The 12,357-nt window shown below is 45.5% G+C and overlaps 1 protein-coding gene across 5 annotated transcripts in view; it reads left to right on the plus strand.

Moving 5' to 3' along the window:
* The first annotated feature begins 4,902 nt into the window (after positions 1-4,902).
* The window catches only part of Pcsk5 (proprotein convertase subtilisin/kexin type 5), a 429,034-nt gene continuing 421,579 nt past the window's right edge, over positions 4,903-12,357 (plus strand). For all 5 annotated transcript variants that reach the window (XM_055613830.1, XM_055613831.1, XM_055613833.1 and 2 more), the window contains exon 1: positions 4,903-5,546. In XM_055613830.1, coding sequence (XP_055469805.1) covers positions 5,349-5,546 — 198 coding nt within the window. In that variant the 5' untranslated portion in view covers positions 4,903-5,348. The remainder of the gene's footprint in view (positions 5,547-12,357) is intronic.

Raw genomic sequence — 12,357 nt, forward strand, 5'->3', positions numbered from 1 at the left:
AGGCACCAAAATGTGTTCATGTCACATTGAGGAATGAAAACACAGACTTCCTCTTGTATTAATTTGACCAAGAGTGAGCCCAAATTTTAGTCCTCTACTTCTCTCCTTGTATCTTCTGTCTGTCTGTAGTTTAAGGTTACAGGCCTACATCTATGGCTCCTTGTCTCTTTTGTTATCCAAGACAAAGGGCTTTACTCTACATTTGTAGGGTAGCACAGAAAACATGGGATGAGGCAGTAATAAGGGAATATTTTTACAAAATTCTTTAATAGAATTTTACTCAGAGAGAAGTCATTTTACTGATCTCAGCTACTCAAAAGCAAACATAATCACCAAGAGACATTATCAGGCTATGTGCACATGTTGTCTGTAATATTTATATCGGATATTTGTTTTACAATGTGCTTCCAATTTGTTGGCTGTTTCAGCAAATGATCACCACAACACACACACACACACACACACACACACACGCACACATTACTCAGGGTTGGGGGCATGGAATAGTACATAGCTTAAATTAAAGGTTTGCATTGGTTGATGTTATAAAAGCTCAGTATATGGGAAATTCAAGGCAAAGTAAGCCTGGTTATATTATTAACTTTTCTGTGAGCTCTGCCTAAAGTTCAGTATTTTGGAGGGGGGGATATCAAGACATAGTGTCATAAAGTTGTATCACTACAGAGAGCTTTCTGAGGACCAGTTTGTCATTGCAGGCTATAAATGCATACAGAAGGTAGCCAGAAATGCCCATCTAAGTCAACTTCCAATACATTAAAGAAATAACTAAGGCTTCCTGTAGGATGTGCCCCGTCTGAACATCACAGAAAATACATTTCTACAATAAATGTGACAACAAGCTCTGAGTTAACCTTTGTCTTAGGGATGCTAAGAATCATGGATCATGTTTTTAAGTGGTATTGGTTCAACACCTGAGACTTCTGAAAGGGGAAGCCAATTTTCTGTTTTCCTGATTGAACTTGTTTTATAAGCCCATTTATGTAAATTAGGTTAATGTTAATTCCTGGTTCCCACTACTGTCTTTGGCCCATTTAGTCTTTTCTCTGTTTTATTTGTATTATTCATCCATATAACTTATTTTTCTCCGATCAGATTACTGGCCTCCAAATTGGCATTCTGGTGAACTCCCTGATTTTATCTATTAAATAAAATTGGATGATGTGTTATCTAAGGTCTTCTTCAATTTTGATGTTATATGAATGAGACTAGAACTTGAAAAATATTTGGCTCAGTGCCTGGCATATAACAAATGCCTAATAAATGTGGCCTATTTGCATAACTTATCATTATTAACATTATTAAATCTGATGAGATTTTATTGCTCTTCCTGAATTCCACATATTGAAAAGCTGTTTGGTATCATGTGACTCAGTAACTCTTTCACTGAGCTGTGAAATACTAGCCACATTTTTTCCTCTTGGTTGGCTCCAAACTACCCATTATGAATTTATCATTGACATACAGACTTTAAACCTAGAAGAAATTTTAAAGGTTAATTTTTATTGAGGAAGAAATGAAGTACCTTGTGAAGCAAAGTCTTTCCAGAACAATTCCAGTTTGCGATGTTGAGATACGCCCTTATGGAGTTCTTGTGCACTTCTACTCTGCGGCTTAGATTTTGCTCAAAGTTTCTTCTAGAGCTGGAAGGGACCTTGGCACTGAAGCTGAACACTACCAGGGCCGTGTTGTAAAGTCATACTTTGCTAGGTACAAAAAGGCTAAAAATGTGAAACTGCTCGATTTCATACCTTATGGCGGTTATAGAGGGAACATCTCTGGTTAGACCTTGAGGTGCTTTGCATTCAAAGCTTGGACTTGGACTATTTGTTTAATGCAATGATGGCTTTGTAGTAGCCACCACTGTGCCATCAGCCTTCCCCTCCCCCTTGGCTTCTGAGTATTTGTGATAAGGCTGACTAAAGCAGACCTAAAGTCACAGAGTAAAGCAGTCCTTTGCTGTAGATTTTAGTCCTTTTCTGAAAGCTGCCTTCTTGGCCAAATGAGATTCCATTCAAGGAAACTAAACTAAGGAGGTAATGAAGACCCTAAATCAGGAGGAAGTTTCTTTATTAACAGACTTTATATGTATATAATTTTTACTTTTGTTTGTCTATGGTGTGCATTTGTGTGTTTGTGTGTGTGTGTGTGTGTGTGTGTGCGCACGTGTGTGTATGTGCCATTCTTGTGAAGGGTCCGAGGACAATTTGCTGGAGTGGAATTTTCTTCTTTCGCCATGTTGGCACGGGGGACTGAACTCAGGTCTACATACCTTCTCAATGGGTTTTCTCTTTTGAAATACACTTACATCAAAGAGGAAGAATATGCTCTTTAAAAAACTATACCTTGATGAGACTTAACAAGCTATGGCAGATGGCAATAGTAGAGAACTCCCTTTCAGTGGACTAGGGAAAGGGCATGGGAAGGGGGAAGAGGAAGGGAGAGTGGGACTCGGGGGATTTGAGGGAGGGGGCTTTAATCAGGATATATAATGGATAAATTGTAAATAAAAAAATTAAAATTAAAAAATTAAAATTCTTGGACCTTGGTCCAAGAATTGGCTAAGTGATTTCCCCCAATTCCTACCTTTGTCATATTTGGATATGCCAAGCAGAACACCCTTACAGAGTGCAAGAGTGTTAGTGGGAAAGGAAAGACAAATACACCATAGAAAAATGAGCAAGCAATTTTGTCATCCTGGGGAAACAGTTTTTAGCACCCAGGAGACATTCCTCTTCATTTCATTCACAAATTCAAGCTCAGAGTCAATATGGCTTTCAAGAGAAGCAGGGGTGAGGTGTGGAATTTGGTGTGTGTGTGTGTGTGTGTGTGTGTGTGTGTGTGTATGTGTGTGTGTGTGTGTGTGTGTGTGTGTGTGTGTGTGTGTGTGATCGATAAGAGTTCCAGAATCCTAAAGAGAAATCTCTAGGCCATGTCTCAGTCTTAACTCTCAAAGTCATACAAGCAAACCCACCCAATTCTGTCCCTTATGTATGTGCTGAGATTTAGATCTTCAGGAAACTCTTCTTGTTCTATCTGGAACTCAGCAACTTTTAGCAGCAGAGATGCAGATGGTCAGGGTGGCAATTAACAGATCAATCTCTCTCCCTCCCTTAGTTCCTCTCTCCTTCCCTCCCTCCCTTCCCCCTTCTTCCCCCCCCCCCCCCCGTGTCTCTCTGTCTCTCTCCTCTTTCTCTCTCCCTCCCTGCCCCCTTACTCTGGAATCCATGGTGGGTGGGGATGTGTTAAGAGGTCTGTCCAAAGAGACTGGCCGGTAGCCAGACTATACCAACTCTCTAAGGCCAAGCAAAATGCCCACATTTCTCCCCTTACAAAAATAATGCCAAGTAACAATTAACATTTTTCTCTAGAGAATTCTGAGCCTAAATTCCATCAGTATTTTGTGTCTTAACTCCACCCGACCCCCACCCCAACAATGTTCAGCACAAGCTGATAGGAATCATATACCAGGTCCTCAAAACAGATGTGTTAAATCAGCGAAATAAATAAATCAATAGACTACATGCCCTTCTGGAAAATGTATCCATTTTCCTCATCTACCTCTTGTTCTGCAACGTACGGATTTTGTTATTTTCGGTTTGCTGAAAGCTTTAAAATATAGCATATTTATACAATATGCAAAAATGCCACAAAAATCTATGCTCCCAGGTGCTAGCAGAATCAAGCTTGCAGCTGTGCCTCTGATAACAAAACCATCCCGTGATGGGTTAATCTCAGACACATTCAACTAGTGTTTAAGAAGAAAGATAAGGGATGGAAGAAGAGGGGAGAGGGAGGTGGGAGTTCAGGAGAGCTGCTCCTTTTAAGGTTAGGCGAACCATTTCATATGGGCTAATTTTTCTTTTTACAATAAACCGCTCCTTGCCCCCTCACCTGAATAAAGACAGGGTGGTTAGAGCAGCGTGAAGAGGGCCAGCCGCGGTTCCCGGCTGTGTCCGAAGCCACAGTGCTTTATTTAACGCAGACGTGGTATTTCATCTGGCTTCCTCTGTGGTCCTTTTTATATTACCCTCCTTCACTGTTCCCAAGTCATACTTGGAAAGTTGGAAAACTCCCCTTGCTGGGGAAAATGAAGCCCTCGGAGAAGCAACCCAGCAAATGAATGGTCACTCCCTCGGAACCGACACTCGCCCATCCTCTAGTACTGCGGGTCTTCATAGAAATATGTTTCCTCCTCCTAAGCACAGGACTTCACTCTCCTGGGACGCTGCTGCTGAGTGTCAGAGAGGCTGATCTCCAAAGTCAGCAGGCGACAGACTTTTGGCTTTGGCTTTTGTAAGAGTGGATGAGACTTAACTGTCCTGTGTGGCAGCTTCTCCGGGGAGCAGAACGTGCAAAATAAACAGTTGCTAAAAAGCATAAAGAATTAGCGAAGTGAAAATCTCGAGTTGTTTGTTCGGCAACTGAGACACGAGTGACCTTAAAATGCTTAGTTATTCCAGGATGTTAACCGTCTGGATGAATGAATCTTTGCCGTGCTGTGCTTCCCTCTCCTCACCGTGTAAATCTCAGACTTTCAAATCCAGCCTGACGGGGAGAGAGAGAGAGAGAGAGAGAGAGAGAGAGAGAGAGAGAGAGAGAGAGAGAGAGAGAGAAATAAAAGGATAGAAATCAAGACTCCAGCTGCTCCCTCCTCTCAGCCCTTCGGGGAGAGTGGCTGGCCTTGGCTGCCCCGACCCCGGAGGTTACAGCAGGGAGAACCGGGAGGCGCTAGGACCTGGGTGGCGCCTGGCTGAGGCCCCGCTCGTGAGGGCGGAGGAGAGGAGGAGGGAGATGTGGGAAAGGAGGGGTGCTCCGGGGGGCGGGGGAGTCATTTATGCGGAGCGGGCGCCGCTGCCGTCGCCACTCACAGTCCCCGCGCGCTGCCCGGAGCCGGAGGGAGCGCAGCGAGCGGGCGAGCGAGCGCTGGGAGCCCGGTTCAGCAGAGGGGGCGCCCGGCCGCCGCTTACGCTCGGGCTGGTCGTCTTCCCGGCGCTGCGGGGCCCGAAGGGAGCAAAAGGCGAACGAAGAGTCCGGGAGGGGAGCCCGCGGGGGAGGCGCCGGTCCCGCTCCTCCGTCTCCCGGGTCAGCCGGGGAGCGCTCGCTGACCGCCCCGCCGGCCCCGAGCCCACAAGCCCGGTCCCCGCTGTCCCAGGGATGGTCTAGGAGCCTGCGAGGGGCTAGGCGCTGCGTTCCGTTCCCGGGCTCTCCTGCCTCCTGCCTCCCGCTCCCGGCTGCGCGCCCGGCCGGCCCAGGCCGGAGAAGTTAGTTGTGCGCTCCGCTTAGCGCGCGAGCCAGCGGGCGGGCGAGGGCAGCGAGGCGCTGGGACCATGGGCTGGGGCTGGGGGAGTCGCCGCTGCCACCCGGGACGGCAGGACCTGCTGTGCGTGCTGGCGCTGCTCGCGGGCTGTCTGCTCCCAGTGTGCCGGACGCGCGTCTACACCAACCACTGGGCGGTGAAGATAGCCGGCGGCTTCGCCGAGGCCGACCGCATCGCCAGCAAGTACGGATTCATCAACGTAGGACAGGTAACCGACCCTCCCCCCGCCCCCCGTGGGCTCAGGTTCTACCACCAACAGCTAGCTTTGGGGGCTTCCCGTCCGCTCTGCTTCGACCCCTCCCCCTTTTCCAGATGTGCTTCTGCAGCTGCGGCCCCAACTCTAGGGCGATGCTCTCGCCACCAGCGCGCTCGTTGCACGCTCTCACCACACATGCCCCGAAGTTCCCGGGATCCCTGTTTAATTTGATTTTACAAGCAATGCGGGACAGGTAGGATTTGTGGAAAATCTGGAGTGCCCTTGCACTGGCTCAGACTCGTCAGGACCTTTGGACCTAGAAAGTCCGGGAAATACCTCTGCGAGAGGCTGTGGCAGGGAAGGTAGAGACCTTTGGGAGTGAGAACGCCCCAGTCCCCACTGGGAGGGAAAAGCCTAGATTAACCTCTCCGGCCACAGAATTCCTGGGCTCTGGAGAGCTTGGAGTGCGCCTCGACTGGAGGGGAGGGGGAGAGGAAGGGGGCGGGACACCAGGAGGGAAGCACGGATTTAGGGGGTCCTGGCCGCTGCCTTGCCTGGCCGGGATCCAAATGTGGGCTCCTGGAGCTGAGTCAGGAGGGACCTGGGAGACCTTGAAAGCTGCAGGAGGGTTCGGCTCCCGGAACTTGGGAATTTTCTGTGGGTGCAACGAGTGACAGGAATGTTTTGATGAGGCGTCTTTGGTGGGTTTTCGTTCGATTTGCTGTGCTGAGCGAAATGCCATAAAAATCTGTGGGACCCTTGGTAGCGCCATCGATTTTCATTCTGGTCTAAATGGCCCGAATTTCGTCTTCTTTCCCCATATCCCTACCAGAAATGGGACTGGAGATGGCTCTGTAAGTGCTCCTCCTAAGGACCTCACAACTTCTTTGGCACTGATCCAAGGAGGGAGCCTGTCAAGGCTCCGCTAGGTCGCAACCAGGGTTGAGTGTAAAGCCAAGGTGGGAGGGCCGCAAGGGCGTTTTTTTTGGGGGGGGGGAGTCCACATGGTGTTTCAAAGCCATGGGACAGGAAGATGCCCACTGGTGCTGCTGAAACGAGAGGCCACCAATGATTTCTGAGAACATTTCCTTTGAACTCCATGCCTAGGATGGCAGAACAGCCCTGCCCCCTCCCTCTCAGACCACTGGTGGAAAAGGAACAGGAACAGAGCTCCTATGCCTGCTTCTAGAAATAACCTGAGAAGCAGTTGTGAGGGTTCAGAGGACAAGGGTGAGGTCTTGCTCTTTACCCTCCCAGAGAGGAGATGTATTCCAGAGAAGCAAATTTGGCGGAGGGCTGAGACCTGGGCAATGGCCATGGTTTATGTCCTATCCCCTACTCCTGCCCTCAGTCCCCAAAGAAGTTAGGGCACCCAGCCAAATTTTGTTGCCAGAGTGCCTGTCACCTGCAGGAGAATTGCCTTGGGGTTCTGTTGGCCTCTTCTGTGAAAGAAACCCAGAGTCCATTCAGGTCTCTTAACCAAAGCTGAGAACCGAATGTACCTCAGTAGTGCCAGTGGGGGGGGGGGGGGGCTAACAGACATCGCGAGCACATTTCTGATCTTTCAGGAGACTTTTTCAGTTCAGCCAACATTAAGCATCTTCTTCTATGCCAGCCATATTTGGGAGGCCAAGTTCTCAAAACCACATTTCTTTCTTAATTTAAAAAACCACCTTGGTGCACATTTGACAATAGAACAGATCAGAAATTTGAGACAGGAGACTGGCCCCAACATGCAGAGACATGATGGAGACCGAGGATTCTTGTTCAGGCCAGCTCCTCTGTGCATCTTGCTGTTTAGTGAATCCTTCCACCCAGTGTACAGAAGGGAAGAGCAAGGTCTACATCCTCCTGAATTCTGATTGGATAGCTCAGTAGACTGGAAAAAAAATCCAGTCACAGTTCACTAATATTTAGTTTCAAAGGACCTGGACTTGTTGATACAAGGATGCTTCTTTTCTTGGAAGGGGAGAGGGCCACCCCTGTCCTCCAGGTCTCAGAAGAGAGCTTGGATCGCAGAATCCCGCAGCCTGTATTGAGAGGGGAGACCTGTTACATCATCCATTCTGAACAAGCAAACGTGATCAGTGTCCTATAGCCTCTCCTGACTTTTCACAAATGCCTTTATAGTGAAGGTCCACAGCTTTTCATGTTAAAAGTAAGACTAAAAAAGTTTATATCTACATAACATGAAAAACTATTTACTATAGTTTTTTTTTACAACTCCACTGTGGAAATATAGCTCTCCCAGGAGTTACGGAGGACCACTGAATTGATGCAATAACTAGTGTAAAAAGGTCTGCTGTTGTACAGTGTAAAACATTTCCGTGTGAATCAAAGGGGCCTAAGCCCTGGCTGAGACTTAGCTGGTAAATTGAATTCTGGTGTGCAAGATCATGGCACTGTAAGGGGAGAACGTATTTTGCATTCATCGTTTACTGCACTGACCTTTTAACACCTTAGACATCCTTTTGTTATTCTTTCTTTCCAGCAATAAACCAGCTGTGGTTCGGCTTAGGGCAGTAAATAATTTGCCAATGTCTCTGGAATGTTTTCACGTTTTTACTCAGTTGTGCTGGGGACTGGGGGTGTTATCTTGTGTGTCACAAGTTGGAACAAGAGCTTGTTATTTCTGGTCATCTATGATCCTGATAGTAATATACACACATGTATTGCAAAAGCTATGTACTGCAATATATATCTTCAGTATGATATTCTAGGTGAGTAAGGCAGTGAATTTTTACCACATTAAAGCTGCAATGTTGACTGTCTACTTAGAATATCAATGCAGTGTTTTGTGTAGCATGTTAGCATTTAAAGGTAAAATTTCTGCCCTCAAGATTTCTGCAGAAAAGCCTAGGTGGTTCTCTTTTCTGTTCAGGGAAGATAGGATGTTCAAAGTGACAGGAGATGCAATCAAAGAAACAAGCATAAAGGACTTCTAGAAGGGAACAGTAATGAGGGTTGTCTTGCTTCTGGTTATGGAGATAGCATTATGCTTTCTTGGTTTTCCTGCGATGCTTCCGTTTTATGAGTGGTTTATGCCTAAGAATTCTGAAGTGATGCCTAGCCGCAATCCTTGTTAATAGTTGTTATTATGTCAGCATGTATTAAGTTTTGCTTGGTATGCCAGCTATGGGATCCCCGGAATTGGCAAGCTGAGCTCTGAGTAGGAACCCCTGGAATATCCAGAACTGCCAACCCCTATTGCAGTGGTTGTCAACTTGTGGGTCACAATCCCTTTGGGGGTGGGGGAGGTTGAATGACCTTTACACCGGGGTCACTTAAGATCATTGTAAATATGAGATATTTGCACTATGCGTCCTAACAGTAGAAAGATTATATTTGTGAGGTAGTAGTGAAAAATACTTTTATGGTTAGTGCTCACCAAACATGAGGAGCTGTATTAAAGGGTCACAGCTTTAGGAAGGTTGAGAACCACTGCCCTGTTGGGATGCCTAAGGTTAGGAGATATGCATGACTGTTGACCTGCTTGGGTAAGAAAAAGGGAGTCTTTTTCCTCTGCTAGCAATCTTATCCCCTGAGTCTTTAAGCTAACAATCTACTGGGTAGGGAATTGAAATGTAAAGGAATAACATCAGATGCACATTACCAATTGTAGGTAGAATTAATCTGTATAGAGAGGAATTAATCTCTGGTTATTTGAATCCAGGAAGAAGGTCTCTTGTGAACAGATAGTTTGCAATGGGCACTTGCTGTATTTGGACTTCTATGAATTGCTTATAATCATTGATTCCCAGTCTGAGATTATCAATAGTAGTTTTACCAAGAGCCATGTCACATCTTGAGCAAGCCTCCTTAAAGATAAAGCCAAATGGGGATTTGCTTTGTACCAGGCTCCACCAGAGAACATATGGGCATGGAGACTGCAGAAGCCGCTAGCAAGGCTGTGCAAGTGCGAAAGTCACTGAACTTAATGGCGCCCCTGTGCCTTCATCTGTAAAGTGATAAATCTTGAGATAATGGAGTGAGTTAACTATGCACTGCTCAGCACACAGGCCTGCAATTAAAGGCTTGTTGAATTTGAATCAGAGGAGAAATGTTGAAACAAGTGAGACCCAAATGTTACTTAGATACGGTGAAAGGAGGGCATTTTATTCTAAAAGGAAGATACAAAATGTGGATGTCAAGAAACTGAATTCTTCATGGCTAAGTGAGGTGAGTTTTGTACACAGGGAGAATGATTTTCTATTTCAACTAACCATTTAAGACAGTTTAAGAACAATTTTATGTCAGGCTTAAACCATGAAAGCTGATTTCCCTGGATGGTACCACTTTCTCTCATTCATCTTTGTTTGTAGCACCTTAAATATAGGCTAAGCTTGCTCAAGATGGAAGGAAGGAAAGGACCGTATGTGAAGAACGAGGACTATGGATGCAGCTTCGTTGGCAGTATTGTCCAAAGGGCTAAGTTCAGTCCCCAGCACCACATAAAGTGGGCATAGTGGTACTTGGATGATAGTTCAAGGTCATCCTCAGCTATAGAGAGAATTTGAGCCCAGCCTGGCCTACATGAGATACTCCCTAAAACTGAAAATATCTGAGGAGTAGTTATATTGGAAAGCATTTTACCTTAGCGTATTACATTAAATATTTGAATTTAAATGTTAAAATTGAATGTTGTTTGTGTAAGTAAACCCAGAATGACTTTTCAGGTTAAGCAGGAAAATATCTCGAGCAACAAGAACCTTGCTCAAAGATGTCGCAAAACTGCCTAATTTCCTGATTAATTTTGACCTGTGGATAATAGTATTCATAGGAACTGATGAATGCTGAAGAGTGAATTCTGGGTGATCATGGACAGCATAGAAACTGGGGGTGTGGCTAGCCTGATCAGTTGCATGCAAGTGGACTGAGTTCCCCTAGTAAAGCTGTAGGCATTTTGTAAACACGAGAGTAAATGGATAGTTAATCCCACTTTGATCCCCCTGGCCTTGCACAGGGCAGCTCTTTACACCCAGGAACCTCAGCCCTGCCTTGGCTAGCTGCTCTCCCATGCATGTTTCTCATGCTGAGACTAAACCAGAGCAGGAAAAAATTAACTGGAAAAAGCCATCAAAGGCCGTGGCCTGATATTGACGGGGTGTGTATGTGGGTCTGTTGTATTAACCTCATAGACAAAGCATTGCTTATATGAGGCCTTTAGGGTTCTGTTTAAACTTTTGAAGAGCATTTTTCTGTGAGCCCCAAAGCCGCTGAATTTGCCTTATCACAATCTTTCATGGGCTTGTATCCAGAGATTTTAACTTGAAAGGTCAGCCAGAGAAGCAGGAGAGTATGCTGGGAAAATGTCCAGAGAAGGGAGTCCTGACCCAGAAACACCCCTGGGGATGGGAGGGGTATTTGTGTTATTCACTCAAGTTCTGTGAAACAGAGCCTGCATTCTCCCCAAAGCTGAAGTGTCTCCAGGTATTGTTTTGTCTTGCGACCATATTACTTAGCTCATTCAGGTTGCTTCAGTGACAAGCTGACTTTGGCTTCTTGTGTGATAAAAATGGATGCCTTTAGACATTCACGTATGCTAGAAGACACATACCTGCATAGATGTCTGTCTATTTGTCCATTTTTGCTTTTATTAAAATAAAGGTTGCAGACAGTTAACGATGAAATGACTTGTGTAGTGTTCTCATTAGTTTCTACAGTGCACGGCTTTACATCTGAGAGTAGCAAGGAGAGTAATTAATATCGATAAACGTGTTGATTTGAATGAGTCCTGGGAGAAAAATGGGTCCAGGAAGAAAACAGGAGTAGGTATGTGTGTGTGCGTGTGTGTGTGTGTGCGTGCGTGTGTGCGTTTCCTTTTGCTAACTAACCTGACCCTCTGTCCCTTGTTTCTGATATAGGGCACCACTCTTCAGCCCATTCAGGGATTGCTATTAAAATCAGGAGTACTGAAAGTGAAGAGGAGTGTTTGGCTACAATAATGCACCAAGAGCATTTGATGTTCTGTGAGGACCCTAGAGAATGACAAGAGCTGCTCAAAGGGAAACGAGCAAACATTGTGGTCACTGGGGTCTTGTGGAGTGGAGTATCATGATTTTCCAAATTTCTGTGGTTGCCCTTTGGGGTGTAATTTGGGACAAAGGGGAGAAGAGACAGCATTGCACTTGATTTCCCTAAGGGGATACTGAAGGCTCCCTAACCTTTTGCCCAAGAACTGTGAGCACAGTTTTGAGCTTGAAGCAACTGGTCAACAGCTAAGCCTTCCAAAGTCCTTGTTGGACAGGCCTGGTGTTTACCAATTACGTACAGTGTAGGGGCTGCAATCAAAATTTTATTCCAGCAATCAAAATAACAGCTTCTTAATTTAAGCCCACCATGAATGAATGTGAAAGAATAGTGGTGGAGTAAAACCTGAAACATTGGAGCCCTATAAAGAATGCAAAGGGTATATTCAGGTGCAGGTGTCGAGAACCCAACCCATGTCGCTTAAATCCATGAACTGGCAAGCAATAGATCTACATGCCTTAGTGCACAGTCCTGCAAACAGCAGGTGATTTTTTTTTTTAACAGAATTTACATCAACTAGCGAAACCTATCCTGACCTACACTAACTTCATTAATTACATCATTATTTTGTTTTATTACGGAAATATTAATGAGTTTAACACTGGGAGTGTTTACAATCCAGGCAGAGGTGTATCGAAGGCACTCCAGCATGTGTGCCTCCTAGTCAGTTCTTAGACATTTGTGTACATTCTTCATGCGAAGAATTGTGAATTCTGGACATCTACAGTCAAGTGTTTTGGGTTTCTTTCTTTCTTTCTTTCTTTCTTTCTTTCTTTCTTTCTTTCTTTCTTTC

Source organism: Psammomys obesus, unplaced genomic scaffold (genome assembly GCF_907164565.1).
Source record: "Psammomys obesus unplaced genomic scaffold, mPsaObe1.curated_primary_1811, whole genome shotgun sequence".
Lineage (NCBI taxonomy): Eukaryota > Metazoa > Chordata > Mammalia > Rodentia > Muridae > Psammomys > Psammomys obesus.